We start from the raw sequence: 18,899 nt of genomic DNA on the forward strand, positions 1-18,899 counted from the left end.
CTGAGAAAATCTTTAATCCCACCATTTAGAAGTGTTATTAAGAAGTATCCCCTGTTTTGAGATGTTTCAAAATGGCTTTTGATATTAAGCTGTTATAGAGAGCTAAAACAGACATCAGCTTACCTCTCAGAGATAGACCTTTCCAACTCCACTTCTGTGGTTGTAGGGCCTGATCCTGAAGAAGCTTGATGCACGCCAGTAGGTGAATGTCTTATCTTTTGCACAGCCTTCAGCATCCTCAGAAGTGATAAACACAGAGTCTAACAGCACTAGGCATGAAACCATCCATGTGTGATGGAACCTGCCAACTGCTTTTGGTGTAGAAATCAAAGGAGACATCACTCAGTGCCATATTCTTAAATGAGACATAGTCCCTCAAACCAAGCCCTTATTAGCTGGTATACCTCCCGTGTTGGCAGGGCACCCAGGTCTTTACAGAGATGTGTTAGGAGAGAGTTTCCCTCTTCATAAACAGAGGCAGGGTGACATCTGAGCACACCTGCAAATAGCAGCCTCAGATTTCTGAGCTTTTGTGCTAGAGGCACCCAAAGTAACATATAAAAATGGGAACATATAAAAAAAGGACAAAATTCCCTAGACAAGATAAACTCAGATGTGCACAACAGCTACTGTAAGTTTCTATGGGGGCAGAAACAGAACAGAGCATTCTTTTGACTTCTGCTTTCTTCCCCCTCTGGAATTATGAACCCATTCCTCTGCCTTACCAGTTAAAGGATGTATAGACTTACTCTCTCTGTGCCTGTTATGAGAATCTCCTGCTCCTACCCATGCTGTCTAGGCATCATTTTCCTCACCCTCAACACCTCAGCTGTGTGATCTTCACTCAAAGTTTGTGTAAGGAAAAAAGTGCCGGTGTCTTCACTCTCCCAGTTCAAAAGCGTAGCAGTCACTTGCAAAAGAAGATGATCTCTTGGCACCATTTTTACTGAGAGGAAGCAATGGCAGCAAATAAAAAGGAGCAACACTCATCAGATTTAAGAGCATCAGAAAGCTTAAGAGCTCCAGAGTTTATTTCTTTATTTCATTTTTTAATCCAAAGAACACTCCAAAGTTGTCTTCAAGCACAGCAGCCACTGTGGAAGGCTAAAATGTTTTTGCCCATCATGAGGTAGCAGAGATCCCATTCTACTTATATACAAGGATAAGACACTGGACATCCTGTCTTTACAATGCTAAGCTCTAGGCACTTGGCTGTTCTGCAACAGTTATCCATCTCTCTGAAGAGAGATACATGACAGTCTCTGGTGTTTTCCTAAACTAATGTTGTATTTGCAGATTAAAAAGTTGCTGCTCAGGGATGGGGATGCTGCTGGTGTGAGCAAACGCATCTTACTCTTCACTCAACTGATGAAATGGGGTTTCAGTAACCTCTGAAAGGAAGGTTGCTAAATAGTTACATGACTTGAACAGCAAGCCCTTTCCTCACAAAAACATTCTAGATTCTGCAAGATGGATTTCATAAGGATTTCTGGGTGTTGGGTTTTTTAGATCCTGTTAGATACCTTTAGTTATCTTCTCCCCTCACTGAGAGCACCTAGGTGCTTTTGAAAATCAAATTTGTGTGTGTGACTATCAGAAATAATGCTCAGAGGGTGGAATGCACAGCCATTAAACTGAAAGACTTTCATTTGTTTACTCCTGTTAATAAAATCATTGCTCGAATTAAACTATTTGTATTGCTGCAGCTAATTTAGTTAACAAGACAAATTTGTTCAACCTCATCAGTGCAGTGTTCAGAAGCCTGGGAGTGATTAATCATAGTTCATTCCCCCCCCCCCAACATTCATAAACATTCTCTGATACTGTGTAGAATCAACATAACTGGGTTTATTGTTTTGTGTTTCTCTTCCAGAGGTGCCATGAAACGGGTGGTGAAAGCGATGAACCGAGTGGACCAAAGGAAGCACGAGAAGTTTGCCAACCAGTTTAACTATGCACTGAATTAAATTGTTAATCTTCTTTACCCTTCATTTGATTGCAAGAGTGCAAGTGCACAAAACCTTTAGCACAGATCTTCATATTTATACTGAAACACTGTGCTTGGTGTGGTTTTACTGGGGTAATCTTTTTTAATTGTTTTCAACTTTAACTTATTGGATAATAACATGAATTTTGCAAAGATGTGGAAGTATAGAATGGAATACATTCCACAATTGTTTCAATTATTTGAAATATACATGAAATTGAGCATGTTTTATGACTTGTACATACTCTGGGTGAAATGTTTGGGGTTTTTTCCTTCCTAAGGGGCTTATGTAATTTATACTTCCTTTACCGACACATGTGTTGTAATTTGCCTCCAGTTGCACACCTTCAGAAAAAAAGATGCCTTAGAAACAATCAGATTTCTGCCAGAGAAAGGCCTCTACCAAAGCAGCCTTCTGGTACCTAAAGGGGCCTGCAAGAAAGCTGGAGGGGGACTTTTTATAATGGCATGTAGTGACAGGACAAGAGGGAATGGCTTTAAACTGACAAAGGGGACATTTAGGTTAGGTACTAGGAAAAATTCTTCCCTGTGAGGGTGCTAAGGCACTGGCACAGGGTGCCCAGAGAAGCTGTGGCTGCCCCATCCCTGGCAGTGTTCAAGGTTGGACACAGGGGCTTGGAGCAACCTGCTCTAGTGAAAGATGTCCCTGCCCATGGCAGGGGGTTGGAACTGGAGAAGCTTTAAGGTCTCTTCCAACCCATATACTCTATGATTCTATGATTTGCTCAGCCTACTAATCTAGAAATTGCACTACATTAGCAGCACAGTAGCTCCTGAGTACCTCTAAAGACCTCTTGTGTACACACACAGAAAGATATCCAAATCAGCTGATGCCTTCAAATAGAGAATGGAGCAAAGTTTTATTTCAACAAAAGATGTCCACTGCACTGGAAGCAGAGCCACTCTTACTATCAGTGTAGCTAACTTGGCAGTAAAGGCTTCAGGTGAAACTGAAGACAAGGACAAGCCAAGTTCATCAGCAGGTCAGTTGAATCAACTGCTAAACTGATTTTATTTGTTATTAAAGACACACACATGAAAAAAAACAACAAAACCCATCAACAACAACATCCTGCACATTTGAATGTAAAATTGATTAATGGATTCTGGGACCCCAGAACAGTCCAAATGAAGCTCTTTGATCTTGGAGATTAACATTCAAAAGAGCCACAAAGGTTGCTGTGCCACTGTTCCAGAGATTCTTGAGCCTGCCCAGACTGAAAGTGTTCATTTAAAAGACATGTTTTCTCCCTGTAAAAGGAGTGGGGAATTTATATTGTCCAGTGGCACTTAACTTACTTGCTGTGAACATCAGATGTCAGCACTAGAAAATTTCCAGCAAACAGTAGGTGTGCTTTACCCCATGGAGTTACCATTTTGGCCTTTAGTAGAATTAAAAACATAACATAAAAATAAAGGCCAAAGACCAAGATCAGAAAAGGAAGGGGTAGAAATACATGAGGTAAAGGTGTGTTTAGTAATTAATACTCAGTTATGATGCTACTCAGTCACATCAGTTCTAAAATTAGCAGCTGAAACTTCCTATCTGGACCTGAGTGTCTGATCTACCAGTTAAACCTGATCCTGTTGTGTGATCTATATGCTCTGCCCCTTTCTTTATTAAAAACACATGCAAAAAGGTGTTTATGAAGTTCTTCTACTTTCTTTTTTCTGGTTTTGTTGCAAGAGCTTTCCTTGTAAGGTGGAGAATAAACCCAGTTGGATATGAATTTTTTTAATTCCTCTTTCTGCCATTGGCTTTTCATAGGAGAACGTGTTAAACACGCATCCTCTGTAGCACTGCCTCTTACCAGCATGTGTCTTGCCTTCATCCAGTCCTTGAGGAACTTCCAGTGCTTCCCCTCCTATGTTAGTTATTGCCTTGGTTCATCAAGTGATTTCTCTACAGGGCAGCTAAGCGTACATACACACAACAGGTCTTGAATTTTGCTATTTTGAACCAGGTCTCATTAGACCTGGTCAGATGTCATTCACAGGTTTGGAGAACTTTCTCCTTAAATAGAAGTTTGAAATAAACCAATCTGGGTGTTAAATAAGTCACACCTCTTAGTCTGTCACTTCCAGCAGTTTACAAGTTTGAGGTCTCTGAGATCTCAGCTCTTCAAACATCTTGGTTGCTAAACTGTGTGATGTTTCTAGCGGAACTTTTCTATTCCTGTCCTCAGGGCTTCTGGAGAAATAAATAAATATATCATTCATGTAATTTCTGGTGTATGTTTTTGCCTTTATAACTCAACTGCCTTTGCAATTGTACTGTAACATAGTGGTACTCAATGAACATTCTGTGCTTCTAAAAGGTTGAGGAAACTCTGAGCTGCAGTGAGCTGTGCTGATGCAGCCAAGTCATCCTTTTATAACTAGTGCTGTTTTGGTGGTAAAATGGGAACTGAAAGCAGACTTCTCCATGGGTATTCCTACCTGAGCACTCAGTTGCATGTGGGGAGGAAGAGACTATAGCAAAGACTATAGCATGTATGAGTTTAGTGCTGTTTAAGGTTGGAATCAAGGGGCTGGCTCTAACAAAGCATTTGATGATGTAGATGAGCAATAGGTGACATCACAATGTGAGCAGGGCTTCTGAATAAAAACAATCCTTCAGGGCATCCTCTCTGAAGTTCTTGAGACAGGATGGGTCCATACTTATCTTTTGCGTGATACGTTGTGATTTAATTGTCTCTGAGCTTACTTGAGGTTTGTCTTTAGCAATCCAGGTCTGGCTGAAGATTTCAATTAGAAAACCTTAACCCTTAAAAGCTTTTAGAAATTATTTTTTAAAGATTTATTTGGGGTTTAGGCTTGGTTTTGGGTTTTTCTTTAAGCAAGACAGACACCGGATTTGTAAGTGATTCTGCATGGATGGGAAGGCATCAGTGAGTTTAAAGTGAAAATTATTGGGGAAGAAAACCCACACATTTTTCTTTTGTGGAAAACAAAACAATAAACCTGTTCCTGTTAAAGCCTCAGAGCAGCAGCCTAGATCAAGACCAGCCTGGACCTTCCCCATCCAGCAGCACTGAGGACCGCTTTAAGTTGGATGAGATGCTAAAGTTCCCAAGACTTAGCACATGCCCTGGGAAATACATATGGATGAGAGCTGGGTCTGCCTGGCAGCTGGACAAATAGAGACCAAATTATTGCCCTTCCAGCTGTGAAGAGAGCTATTAATTATTAATGTGTCTGAGTTGCTTTCCCTCCTCTTAGAATCATAGAATAGTTAGGGTTGGAAAGGACCTTAAGATCATTCAGTTCCAACCCCCCTGCTATGGGCAGGGACACCTCTCTTCCTCTCCTTCAAAGCTGATTGAGTGGAGAAAGAAATTAATTCATGTTCTTTGTTGAGGTTTTACTGTTAGCTAGGCTTGGATAGTACAGAGCCTAGATTTAGTACTGGCTCAGGAGAGCAGTCTGGGAGCAGGCTGTACCATGTTGGGAGAACGGCATGGTGGTGCTTGTGTTAGTGACAGGCTGCACCAGAGCCTGGGCAAACTGAACTAGACTTTACTCCAATCTGCTTCTCCATCCCTAAATGTCTGGAACTTCAATATTGTAATTTTGAGTGGACTTCTTGGCTTTTCTGCCTATCAGTGCCCTCAGCACAACCCCAGCCAAGTGCTCATATGATTTTGCAGTAGCATCAGAAATCCCCTCTTGTTAAGGGATTAAGGAAAAAGCTTATTAAAATGGTTTAAATGTGATACTAATTAGTTTAGCTGTAATGAGCAGCATTAGGCGTCTGGTTACTTTGAAAGGGATTGTTGAATAGCCATTTCTGCCGACATTCCAATTTGCATAATGACAAGGTGTTGGCATTGCATCCACCATCAATTTGTGATATTTATAACACCATTACGGAGCCACTCTTATCCTCATGCACTATATAAGGTATATGGAAACATAATAAATGATTCTGCTTGTTTGGAAATTGCTTTGGGATATCTTTGGATTTTTGTTATAGTATTTTTGGCAGCTGAAGGCTAACAGCACCCAGAGGAGAGTCTGCAACGTGTTTTAACTAAGGTAGGAATTCGATGTCGCTTCCACATGTGTGTGAGTGTTCATTTTCCCCACTGCTGAAGCAGAAGCAGCAAACAAGTGTGATCGGGTGTGCTGCAGGGCATGCTCCAAGCAAACACTGTATATACATCACTCCAGATCCTCACTGTGAGGTGTACTGCTGGTAATCGAAGTTCCACAGATCATTTTTAACTGCAAATCTCAACATATTTAACAGGTCACAGAGCTCTGCTCAGTCCTGCAAACTCTTGGTCAGCACAAGGAGTGGAAGCTCTACCAGCAGCCCATCCAAATGCTTTCCTTTTGTCTTCTCATGCAGCCTCTGGGGACCAAGGGAGGGGAAATAAAGGTGGTTATCCTACCCATGTTATGGGTGGAAAGACAGGAAAGAGCCCTTTTATGTGCAGGACAAGTTCTTGTAATGTATGTGTGTGGGTTTGGGGAAAAAGAGGAAAGAAAATGAGCAACAATGGAGATATTTGTACTGAGGATAATGGATTTATTTTCCTTCTGAAAAAGCAACAGTTCACTGAAGGGGGTGAATCTCTGCTCTGTCCATCATCATGAGGTGGTGATGAGCAGATATCCCTGCTCATTGCAGGGGGTTGGACTAGATGAACTTTGAAGGTCCCTTCCAACCCAAACTATCTATGATTCTATGATTCTATGATCATCCCACATATTCTGTGATTTGAAGCTCTCTCCTGTGGTGTCATCCTTAACTGTCACTGTAAAATATTTCTGGTTTGCGACATTGCAAGGAAGAAAATACGAAGGATGTGTTTTAAAAGGAGAACTTGCACTTTGCGGGGAGTGAGCTAGTTTTAGCCAGACAAAGAGTTGTCATGTAATAAGATTAAATTAGTAAATAATCTACAGGTATTGCCTGACCCCGCTTGGCCAGACTTTTGGGTCCTGAACATGAGTTGCCCTTTGTGTCCTTGAAGTTTCTCTGTCAATCCATTGGATTTCAAGCATTCCACGGACTTCTGAATGGGCACTGCAGACTTTGCAGCACTAGGTTTCTGAGGCTGTGATAACTTCCCAAGCTGATTTGAAGCTTATTCTGTATGATGAATCCACCTCTCTGACAGACAGCATCAGGAAAGCAGGAAGAGCTCTTACTGTCAGGGTTATTTCACTGTGACAACTGTCATTCACCAGACCCATCTGTGTAATGTGTGTGGAATAGTAGAGTATGGGCAGAAAGGGGGGAAAAAGCACCAGATAGAGAAGAATATGGTTTATATAAGCCTACTTTGTGATCCCAACTAATTAGCATCCCATTTGTTTACTTTGCCTGTCCCCTTCAGCTTCAGTGTCCACTCCAATCTATGGTTTATGTCACAGAGTCTGGCAAATCTTTGTATGTGTTGTAGTTGCTCTTAAGAAGGGCTTTATGGCTACTGTATTTGCTTGCTTATTCTTTGAGACAGAACCTGAAGACCAAAACTGCCCAAACATTGTAAGATAATATTCTTTTTGAGTATTTAAATACACCTATGTTTGAGCAGAACAATTTTATACATGTAATAAAGGAGCTAACGGATATTTGCCAACATAGAAGACTATGGGCAAGATGTATTTGGGAGGAATGGATTGGAGTTCATGCAGACAAAACTTTATTTGTAATGATTTGCTGGTATAGTGTAAAAATAGAAACAGGTAACGTGAGTGTGAGCTCAGTCTGAAACAGGTCTGCAATACATGTGAGAAAACCCCAAAGAATTCATCTAAGAAAGTAACTCACTAAACCTACATTCCTGCTCAACTGGGGATAACTCCAAGAAATGTGCAAGGGGGATGATAATACAGAACACTGGTTTGCAATGATCTGGTGTAACATCGTTGACTGGTTTGTATAAGCAATTATAGGACATATTTAGTGTTGTTTATTCAATGAATGTGAGCTTCAGTGTAAGTTAAAATGTATGAAGTAAAAGAGACACAGAAGTTTCCTTCTCTTTTTACCTCATTTATTCATGTGGTGAATAATGCTAAGATGCAGTTAATATCCAGAATCATTTCTCACTAGTACAAACTCGCACCCTTGGATTTAACATTGACTTCGTGGGAATTACTTCAAAATATGCTGATGCCCCAGATTTTCTTTGGTACTTGCCAAAGACTTCACTTGAAAATACTGTTTTAAGCTCTGAATGTGCTCCTCTGTGTATCTGCAATGAGAATTTGTCCTCTGGCAAATGCTTTGCAAAGTGTCCTCTTGAATGTGCTTTGCATTCTGAGTCCCCTAACGCTGAAAGTTACGAATACATAGTAAAGTGATATAAAAAATAATAGTTAACTTACAGGATGAATCAGAGCAAACACATCCTGCTTGTCTTCCCCTCAGACAGTAGGTTCTACTTATGCTGTACCAGGGTCTCTGTTTCCTACTGATCACTCACTGAAAACATGCTGCATCCTCCCAGGTACCTCCACGCAGGAGCAGAGAGCATTGTGTGCAGTGTAGTGGGTACATCAGGTAGGTACTACATGGGAATCAGCTTTTGGGCCTTGCTGGGGGTGGTCAGTGTGGAAGCTGGGGGGCTGTCTGTGACCATCTAGTGTGGCAACCTCAGCCTGCTGCATCAAGCCCTGTATTGTTCTCTTAGAAAGCCAGAGCATCAACAGGCAGGAGCACGGAGCTGGGACATTCAGGCAGTGAGAGCAGGAGCACGGAGCTGGGACATTCAGGCAGTGAGAGCATTTCGCTTCCACACAATGGGTGCTGAGCACTCAGACCAGGGGTGTTTTTCAGCTGAATACCATCGAGCTTCTCAATGCCAGGTCTGCGACCGTGCAGCCTGGTCCAACACCATGGACCGAGGAGCATCCTCTGAGGGTTCACCCTGTGGTGCTGATGCTCTAAATAGCCTCTGCATACAGACAGTATCCCGGGATCTGGGACTTGAGGGTATGGCATCCTCTGTGCTGCTGCATGTTCTGCACACCAGAAAGGACATGTACAAGAGCTGAGGCTCTGCAGTTTTGCTCTTGACTTCTGTTAGTTCAGACCTCTGGATGAGACATTTGAGCAAGGATTACCAATAACTTCCTAAACTACTCTGAGACAGATACCTGTGGCTCTGTTTTCAGCACTGCTATAAACTGTGAAAAGCCTTGTTAGAGTTTAATGACTAGGAAATCCCAGGCTGACTCCTTCCTCCAGCAGCTGTGAGTAATAATACATGAACATGTTTCACTGGTGTGATGCTAACTGACGTGGAGTAGGAAAATCATCTACTCGGGATTTCTGAGCAGCTCCCTGTTGGAGCTGAATAGTTTTCCACCTGGAGGGGAATTGTTTCGAGCTCCTGTGTTTGAATTATCTCTTAATTAAGCTGGTGTTAAGAGCTAAGAGTTCAGCTGCTCATAGCACCAGCTCAAACCTGGTCAGCAACGGTTTAGTTTTACAGTGTGGAATAGTCTCGTGAGTATCCATTTCCCAGCGGAGCTGCTTTTCTCCTACCGGTGGAAGCCGTGCGGAGCTGTACTCCAGGTGCTATTTGTAAATACTTTCCCTAAACACCTTTTTCTTGTCGTGAAAGTTCTTATTTTCACAGATGCAAACGGGTCTGCTCGGGAACTTCTGGCGCTTGCACGCTTCGAGGTGAAAGGAGATGAATACGCGGAATGGAGCGGAGCTGCCCGCATCCTCCCCGCAGCCGATCTCAGCTCCCATCCCTGGGGCTCTGCACCTCCTCTTGCCCCTTGCCTGTAACAGCAGCGGCGGTGACAAACGGTATTTCCACGGGAGGATGAAAGATTTTAGGTCTTCCTTTCTCTCTGCAGGGGTGTGCGGGACGCTGTGCCTCTTCCCCGCAGAGCCCCGCAGCCAGCGGCTGCAGGAGGTGACCCAGGCCGGGGGCAGAAGAAGGCGGACCAGGAGGAGGGAGCTGAGGGAGAGCGGATCCCCGGTACCCGCACCCCCGGAACTCGGGTACCCGACACCGGGGTCGGAGATGCGAGGCGCGGGTGCGGATGGGGGATGCGCAGCCCTCGTCCCCTCTCTTTGCTTCCCAAAATCGCTCCGGAAAACGCTAGTTTCTTAAAATCACCCCTGGGAAGGCAGTCTGCAAATCCCTGGGCTGGGAGAGAGGGGAAGGAAATAGGGAGGGAAAGGGAAAAAGCCTTCAAAACACATACTCCAAAACCTAAGAACTAGTGGAAAGAGAGCTCGCTCTTCCCCGGCGTGATTTTTGGGATCACGGAGTAAGTGTAGAAACGAGATAAAAACGTCTCTTCGGTGCCAGGCTAGAGAAGCAGCCGATTCACAGCCGTGATAGACTTTTTCTTTGAAGATGAGAGAAAAAAAGATAACTAAGTAAGGAAAGGATTCTAAAAGGACGACTTTGGTTCTAGTTTAAAACCAGCGGAAAAGCGACGGAAACAAATCATTTTATTTTTAAAGTGGCAAAATCGGAATGAAAGAGGCGGTTTATTAAATGTACAGAGTCCCAAATCCCGGCCTCTGCGGCTGCGGAAACACGGGAGAACTCGGATTCTCTTACGAGGCAAAACCGATGTACTTTTTGTTGTTCTTAATATGGCACACCAGCGATTGGCAAAGCCAGTTAAGACAACGCGAAAAAGGGAAATAAGAAGGGAAAGACACTTCTTGGGGTATTAGAATAAAGTTCATTGCGGATAAGAAATAAACGGAACGAAAAAAGGACTCAAACGCCTGGAACGAGCTTTGCCAGAGGCAAACTGTCTTAAACAAACCAGCCGAAACCCAGGGACTCGCCACCACGGAAACGGCCGTTTCCTTCAAGTTTATTGATTGATTTAAAGTGTTTAGCAAACAAAGTGCTTCCAGGTCATCTCTTGCTCATGATTCCCTTATACATTAATTATAAAGTTAAAACTTCTTCTTTTATTATTTGTTTTTTGTAACAACCAGAAATATACAAAAACGATCAACGAAAAAAACCAACCCCGCGGCCCCCTCCCCGGGTCCGACTTTCGCGGAAGAGTGACGTATGTAAACCTCAGCTTTCGTCACTGTGACGTCACGGGTGGGGAAGTTGGGAAGTGGGGGGGAGCCGAGGGTCTTTGCCGTAGCAAGGTCGAGGGACAGGACCTATAGGTCTGGTTTACCCTGAGAGTCAAATGGGTACGTAACCTTTTTTGTGTTCGAAGTCTTTTACGAGTGGCCAGACCAGAATAAAAACGAAGATTAATTAATAAATAATAATAATAATAAAAATAATCAAACCCACATAGCAACGAGGGACGGGGAAAATAAAAATACAGGTAACGAGGATTTACATCTACGTGTATGTACACGGGAAAGGGAGGTTTTTCACTTCCTCCTCTTCCTCCCCCTCCCTTCAGAAGCACAGTCCGGACACATTGTGTACAAAAAGGGTCGTAGAAACGACTGCGGCCGCTGGAGCGGGCCCAGGGGGAGCCCCTTCCCCTCCTCTCTCGATTCCGGGCGGTTGTTGGTTTCACCTTTCGGGAACGGAAGGAAAAGCCGCTCGGAGACGGGATGGACGGGAGAAGGATGAGGAAGAGGAGAAGGATGAAGCGTCTTCGGGCTTATAGGTGCGGGGTATAGAAGGCCGGAGCTCCGTAAGTCTGCGAGCCCAGGACGAAGGGCGAGAGGACGGCGGGGCTGGGCAGGAAGGGCAGTTGCGCGGCGCACACCAGGCCACCCGCGGGGTGCCCGGCGTAGCCACCGGGCCCGTGCATGGAGAGCGGGTTGCCCATGGGCGGCGAGTGGCTGAGCGGGCTGAGCCCTCCGGGCAGCGCCCCACCGCCCAGCCCTCCTCCCGCCCCACCGCCCGCCCCACCGCCGCCCGTCGGAGCGCTGGTGTCGGCCCCCGGGTTCTGCTTCTTCCACTTGGTGCGGCGGTTCTGGAACCAGATCTTGACCTGCGTCTCGGTGAGGCTGAGGGACAGCGCCAGGTTGAGGCGCTCGCACACCGACAGGTACCGCGTGGACTTGAATTTGTTCTCCAGCGCCACCAGCTGCTCGTAGGTGAAAGCTGTCCGCGCCCGACGGGGCTTCCCCGACTTGGAGTCCGAGCCCGTCCGCTTCCTCTTGGGCTTGGCCGCCTGGCTCTGCTGCGCCCCGCCGGGACCCGCCGCCGGCTGCTGGGGCGGAGGGGGCGGTGGTGGTGGTGGTGGAGGCGGGGGGACACCGCCTGCCTCGCCCGTCTCGACGTGGAGGTGGCCGGCGTCGGCCTCGATGGGTGCTGCAGAGCTGCTGGTGCTGCTGCTGGTGCTGCCGCTCTCCTCGCTGCACAGCTCCTCGTCGTCCGGCAGCTCGCTGTCGGGGCTGCGGCTCGGCCGGCTGCTGTAGTCGAGGTCGCACTCGTCGGCCTTGTAGAGGTCGCCGTCCTCTGCGGGCAATGAGAGCTGCGGTTAGGACTCACCTCCCGGGCCCGATCCCCACCGCTCTCTACTCCCCGTGGACTGACCCACCCGGAGCTACCTCGCTGTTATTGGAACAGGGATGCTCGGGGACCAGGGCCGCGACGGTCGCCGGACCGGGACAAGCCGTGGGGATGCGGCCGGGCCGAGCACCCCTCTGTTGCGCGGCCGCTCATCAGGCTGCGCTGTACAGGGGCTGGGAAACAGCCGGGACAGGGCTCGGAGCCGTTCCGGGTGCTGCAGCTGGGAAAGGGCTACGCAGCCCGGGGAGGCTTTGCCAGCGTAGCTCCTTCTCAGCCACTCATCTTGGACAGGAGCTGGCAGGAAACGTGGCCAGGGCAGCGGATGGACCTCAAAGGCCGGGAAGGCCTTTGGGAAGGCAATGGGGGATCCCCGGAACTGCGGCCGGGAGAAGTCACCTCTCGGGCCGAGCAGCGTTTTGGAAGCGGGCAGCAAAGATGTCACATCGCTTTTAGCAATTTTAGTGACGGAAATGTCTGCATCCATGGGAGATTTACTGGTTTTTACTCTGGCATTTTTAACCCTTCCTCCGCCTCGTTTGACCTCTTGTCACTTCCTGAGATGGAAGTATTAAAGTGGAGTAAATACTTGTATTGATTAGCAGAGCAGATACAAACTTAATTAAACTCATTTTGTGTAATGTACAAACTAGTTAACGGTCATTTAATTTATTTGGGTTTATATTACGCTCCAATTAGCGGGTCTCCATCGGAGAACAGGGTAATTATCCGATATTTAAGGCTGTTGGACTCCTGCTGACGATTCTGTCACCGTGAAGCCTGGAAGCGGACCTCCGTTTCCAGAGAGCCGGCGGCTCCTGAACCCACCGAGACCCGAACTCCTCTGGGGGAACCGGGAGGCAAATCCCCCTGCTGCTGGGCCGAGAGTGCGGGGACGAGGAGGGAACCCATCAGTATAATCATTTATAAACCCAATAAAAGCCTTTCTCTTTTTTATCTTTCAGACACCCCGAAGCTTCCCTCCACTCGCACCTACAACGGGGATGCAGCCCCGGCAAGCCCCCATGAAGGGCCACTTTAACTTGGTTAACCGAGGTAGGGAAATAGAAACTGAATCACTCGTTTGCCGTCCTTATCCCGGCGTACTTCAGTTATTTTCAACCCTCAAATTCCTGAGCCCTCACCTCAAACGTGCTCAGTGCCCTAAATACCGACACCCTATAGCCCGTATAAGCAACCTTGTCTAGTGGAAGGTTGTCCTGCCCGTGGCAGGATACCGGAACAAGATTAACTTTAAGGTCTATTCCAACCCAAACCATTCTGTGATTCTATGATCAGGGGTGTTTTTAAAGAGTGCATTTTTTTCGACGAGCTGATTTTGGCTAACACCGGATATGCCTTGCTAGGTAGGAGAGAAAGGGGCAGAGAAGTTGATTGTAATCCCTTTCACCCGGTAAATATCCCATCATAAAATATCCCTGGATAACTGGGGGTCCATGTGGAGCTCTTGGCAGCTTTCAGTTCAGCGTCGGCGGCTTCCCCGGCCCAACACGCTGCCACCCGCAACCTGTAGCACATCCCGGGAACGGTTCTGCTCAATTCCTGCACCAACAGTTCCTAAGAAGTGCGTGGATCAACACGCATGGGATAAAGCCGACACGTCGCTCCCACTCACCTCGAGCAGGGAAAGAGTAGCTCGTGTGCCAGAGTCTATTTTTTCCCCAATAAATTCCACGAAATCCCACCCGTAGCTCCACTAAAACATTCTTTAAACAACAGCATCGCAGCGCGAACACAACCGCGACTGGGATTGACGCTGGATTCGAGATTTTGCTTCTGGAAAACGTTAAATGTTATTTTTAAACGGAGTTTGAACCGTTGTTTTGTCACATTAAACGAGTTTGAGGAGCGGTGAGTGGCAAACCCTCTCCGAACTTCCCTTATACCGGCGAGCCTCGGCTTTTGCCTGGTGCAGGCGCCACTTTTCGGAGCACTTCTAAATTAAATCACTGTTTGAGAGAGTGTTAATGATTATGGGGAAAGGGAGGAATTTAATGTCGTGATTTTCAAGCAGTCCCAGCTCTATTCGTGGCCGTTGCCACACCAAGGCGGTAGCACCCAAGGGTGCTAGGTCCGCAGACGAAGCACCCCGAGCCGCGGTGCCTTCGAATAGATTTGTTTTAAGAGGGGAGAGAAATACATTTCTCTCCTTGTCTGGAGATAAAAGTGTGAGATTAGCGATAGGCCGCCCTCGTCAGTCTTTCTGATCGCCCAGATCTATTTAGTATGACAAAAAGTCAGATGAGTTTAGACGAATAATTACCCCAGCCACGCTCTGCCGTTAAAAATCGCTTTTGAATTCTATTACTGCCCCGTTCCTGCTTTTGCTTTAGGGATGAGAAAATGCAGATGAGAAAATCTCCATCTCGGGATGGAGATTCCAGACCTCATTCCCCACCTGATTTTAATTAAACGAGCCATGCTATGGTGGGATAAGGAAGCTCCGAGTTTTCCTTTGCCGTCCCGGCCACAGGGAATTTATTTTTCCCAATCCAAGAAGTTATTCCCCACCACTCGCCGGCTTTTCTCTCCCTTCTCAGGACACAGAATAGCTACAGATATTTTTCCACAACTACCGTCTTTTCCCGGAAACCCTCCGCTATCCCCACAATCGCTGTGTTTAGAGGTGAGAAAGTTGGGATATTTGGACCAGGAAAAAAAAAAGCAATCTAGAGCTTGGGTCGAATGCAATTCCCGATCAATAGCGAGCCCTAATAAGTGTAATAGGTTTTAATCGAGTAATTATCCGAATTTTGACCCTATAATTTAGATGTTAGGGAAGAGTTTGCAAGGTGCTTGAAAGAGATATGCACAATTCGATAATAGGATATCGATCCAGGCAGTCCTACATGCCACTCTGGGGCGATTTCTCCCATTATCCAGCCTCTTTACGCTGCTAAGCACATTTTACCTTAAATGTAATCGAAGGAATTTAATTGTTTTTCCAGAGATAACCAGCATTTTGTCACAATTAGTCTGATTTGTCCTAAAAAAGCCAAGGGGAGAGAGAAAATTGAATCTGTCGCCCAGAGCAACGGGGAGGGAAGGAGGGAGGGAGAGACCGGGGCAGTGGTGCTGGAGCCAGGCGGGGAGAGACGCGAATGTCCTGGGTGCCTGGGGACAGAGGGGGCACGGGGAGAGGATTTCGCCTCCCCGGGGCCGAGTTTCGCGTCCCCTGAAGCCTCAGTTCCAGGAACCGCTTGCGAGTTTCCCTGAGCCAGAGTTCGCATCCTGGGCTCCCTTTTCCCAGGAGGATGAGGACTGCGGGATCACTTCCCTTCCCACCCGGCCCGGCCCCCGGGACTGATCCTGCCGCTGCAGGGGGTGCACAGGGCGAAAAGCCGGGGTGTCCCTGCTCAGCGCTCAAGGAGCGGAGCCCGGCCGGTGCCGCTCCGCCAGCCCCGGGCGATCCGCTCCCCCCTCAAACGCAGTTTTCCACCTCTTTACACCGAGTAGCAGCAGAGCAGGGAGCGCTCGCACTGCCCCGAGAACCGGCTGCACTCCAAGAATGCCAGGGGAGGAAGAGAGGAATAAGAAGCATGCAAACCCCTTCCTCTGAGAGCTGGGTGCAACCCCAATCCCGGGGGGACTCCGAGCCCCCAGCCCCACTTACTGATCAGGCCTGCGGGCTTCTTGCACGTCTCGAAATCTTCGGCGAGAGCCTTTTGCTCGGCCAGCTCCGTCCCTGAGTCCTCGGGTTTATCCTCTGCCCCCAGCGTGAACTCGGTCCCCACCGATTTGTACAAGCCCGTGCAGTGCCTCCGTTTGCTGTTGAACTTGTTAGGGTCCAGGATGTCGAGCACGGAGAAGGAGGTGGTTCTGTGCACCGCGGGCAGTGCGGCCACTGCCCCCTCTTGTCCGGGAGTGTTGCTCTGGCTGTCCCCTTGCCTGTCCCGGTTCCCAGGGCAGGAGTAGAGAGGCAGCTCACCGCCGGCCGAGAGCCGCTGCTCCCCATGGCTGTCCATGCCTTCCCCGTGCAAGCCGCAGGACTCCCCGCCGATGCCGGCCGCTGTCACCGCCGCGGCTGCAGCTGCCGGGATGGAGATGTCACCGACCTTGTCTCTGCTCACATTCATGTCTCTTTGCAGAGCCCCTCTCGGCTGCAACTTTCCCCCCCCTTCCCACCCCCCTTCTTTGCTCGGCCCCCCCTCCGCTTTCCTCCGGCGAAGTTGAGCTGGAAACTCCTCCCCGGCCCCGCTCGGGCTCCGGGCTCCCGAGGTCCAGCCGGCCGGAGCCGCCGGGAGTCACAGGGTGATGCTCGGCTCAAAGCCTCCGCTCAGCTGCTCCTTCTTCCTTCTCATCATCCTCACCAGGCTACCCCCCCACCCCTCACACACACACACACAGACGAGAGGCTGTATCTTATTTATGCATTCATATTTAGCACTGGGTCGTAATTGGCTACAAATTAATCCCTCGCCTGTAATAGTCTGTAATCTTCATCACTGGAGGAGAGACGCGGTGAAAGTGTGTGCCGGGGGAGGGGGGCAGAGAGGGAGAGCGGGTGAAGGATGGTGGTGGCTGTGATATACTTGGCTGTCAGCTCTGTTTCAGCACACCTCCACTCATCTGGAAAGCATCTAAATAGCCTTATTTGGAGAAGTGGGAGGAGATGACGCTTTCTTTTAAATAATTGCGGGATCAATATAAAGAAGATATTATACATAGAAAATGGGAATTTAAGGTCTCCCATCCCTAATAGCGGAGTTAGATGATCCGAAGGGGATTATGTGTATGTGTGTGTATGGGGGGTGCAGAGGTGTCAGCACCCAGCACCTGTTTCCCTTCCCCTCTGGTTTTATTTAATTAGAACAAAAGGAGAAAATGATGGCATTGAGGGTTAGCGGTTGGAGCGGGGCTGGAGTCTGCGAATTCCCTCCCTCCCCCCACCCCCCGTCTCTCTCTCTCTCCCTCTTAGCTAATTAATTACAATTAAATATCAAATGTATGTGCCAGAAGAAAATGAATACGTTTAAACGGCACAAGAGAAAACACCACGATCAATAAATTCCGAGTAACTGGGAGAAAAGGTCTGTTTCCTCCCGTGCGGGAGTAAAGCAATAACCAGCCCCAACTTCCTCTGTCGGGTAAAGAGAGAAAAAAACACTCTCTTATTAACAGTGGGTTTAGTTACGGGAAATTAGGAGATGGGAATAAAAGTTAACTGCGGATTATAAACCCCGAATTTCTTCCCCGACCTCATTTCCTTCCCTTTCGTGTAGAGCCGAGTGTGCTTTGGTCATATCCATTTCATTCTTATTTTGGACGCTCCAGTCGCTACTCGGTTTGAATTAGCTGCCAAGGGAAAAAAAAAAGGGGGGGGGAGTTGTAGGAAAATAGAGAAAGCATAAAAGGAAAATGAGATTTTTTTTCCGTCTTTGAGGCTGGTGACACATACAAGGACAGGTCCTTTGCAATTACCGCGGGCAATGATCCTTTAGAAAGCAGAAATTAAAAGTTGGGAGAAATAATGGGTAAAACAATCAGCTTGTAATTTTGGTAGGGCTTGGACATGATTAGTCCATCAGCGGGCTGGGCCCAGGGGAGTCCCGTGGAGCCGGAGCCCACAACAGCCCCCGCTCATATATTATACACCAGCCCTTAGATTTTAATCAGACACCACAACAGTGTCCTTTCCCTTTTATGACTTTATTATGCTTTATCTTTAAATTATAAATCACCTCCCGGGTTGAAATGGTATATGTATAATCTCTGATCATGTGTAGGTAATTACCTCTCCCCCTTTCCCTGACCTTACCGACGGGGCTGCTAGGAACGAAGTTTTAATCTGCATGTGCACACGAACGTCCCCCCCATCTGCTTGTTTGTTTGTTTGTAACAGCTCCTTTTCCCCTTCTCTCATCTTTTCTTTTCTTTGGGATAATTTCCCCTCCCGTTACTTCTGCCCGCAGTTCTGGGATATTATTTACGGGAGGTGGATGGGAATTTAGGTGGGTACCAATGACTTGGCTCTCGCCTGCATTTGTACCCCTTTCGGAGTGAAGGTGTGTTTTGGGGGTGGCGGCAGGGATAGGTTTTGTCCCCCTTGTCCCTACAGTGTAGGAAATAGACCCCCAAACCTAATTAGAATTAAATCTGTGTGCACAGTGCCGGGACAGGGACATTGGCACAGACTCCTGGGGTTTGGAGGAAAAGGAGCCACAGCCCCAGGGAGCACCCACAAAAAGAGGCACCTCCTGGGCACCCTGATGTGCTCGCACTCACCACCGGCCCTATGGGCACCGACAGATCCCCCCCACCCCGGGGTACGGTGGAGCATTAAGAATGCTGGCTGGGGGGGAGACACTGCCGCCCCCCATCCCGACTGAATCCCCATGCAGCCCGGCCCTTTTGTTTGTTGGCTGTTTAAAGCGAGTGTTATAAAGATGTTCTATTGCTCCTAATCACAATTGATTGTCAATTAGAGCCTC

General features: G+C 47.5%; 2 protein-coding genes across 2 annotated transcripts in view; one reads left to right on the plus strand and one right to left on the minus strand.

The window, feature by feature from the left end:
- UVSSA (UV stimulated scaffold protein A) overlaps window positions 1–4,232 on the plus strand; it is a 55,784-nt gene extending 51,552 nt beyond the window's left edge. Inside the window, exon 13 of the mRNA XM_031048466.2 lies at window positions 1,874–4,232. Coding sequence (XP_030904326.2) covers window positions 1,874–1,967 — 94 coding nt within the window. The 3' untranslated portion in view covers window positions 1,968–4,232. The remainder of the gene's footprint in view (window positions 1–1,873) is intronic.
- Window positions 4,233–11,590: 7,358 nt separating this feature from the next.
- NKX1-1 (NK1 homeobox 1) lies at window positions 11,591–16,544 on the minus strand. The gene is made up of 2 exons (XM_005148580.3): window positions 16,082–16,544; window positions 11,591–12,396 (listed from the first exon to the last, which is right to left on the minus strand). The coding sequence occupies exons 1-2, from the start codon at window positions 16,542–16,544 to the stop codon at window positions 11,591–11,593; spliced, it is 1,269 nt and encodes a 422-aa protein (XP_005148637.3).
- Between the last annotated feature and the right edge of the window lie 2,355 nt (window positions 16,545–18,899).

This window comes from Melopsittacus undulatus, chromosome 7 (assembly GCF_012275295.1).
Source record: "Melopsittacus undulatus isolate bMelUnd1 chromosome 7, bMelUnd1.mat.Z, whole genome shotgun sequence".
Classification (NCBI taxonomy): Eukaryota; Metazoa; Chordata; class Aves; order Psittaciformes; family Psittaculidae; genus Melopsittacus; species Melopsittacus undulatus.

Excerpts from the sequence above, each read along its gene's own strand:
- NKX1-1 (XM_005148580.3), bottom strand. The coding sequence starts at position 16,544 with ATGAATGTGAGCAGAGACAAGGTCGGTGACATCTCCATCCCGGCAGCT. Across the intron at positions 12,397-16,081 it reads GAAGCCCGCAGGCCTGATCA|AGGACGGCGACCTCTACAAG; the intron begins GTAAGTGGGGCT and ends CATTGCCCGCAG.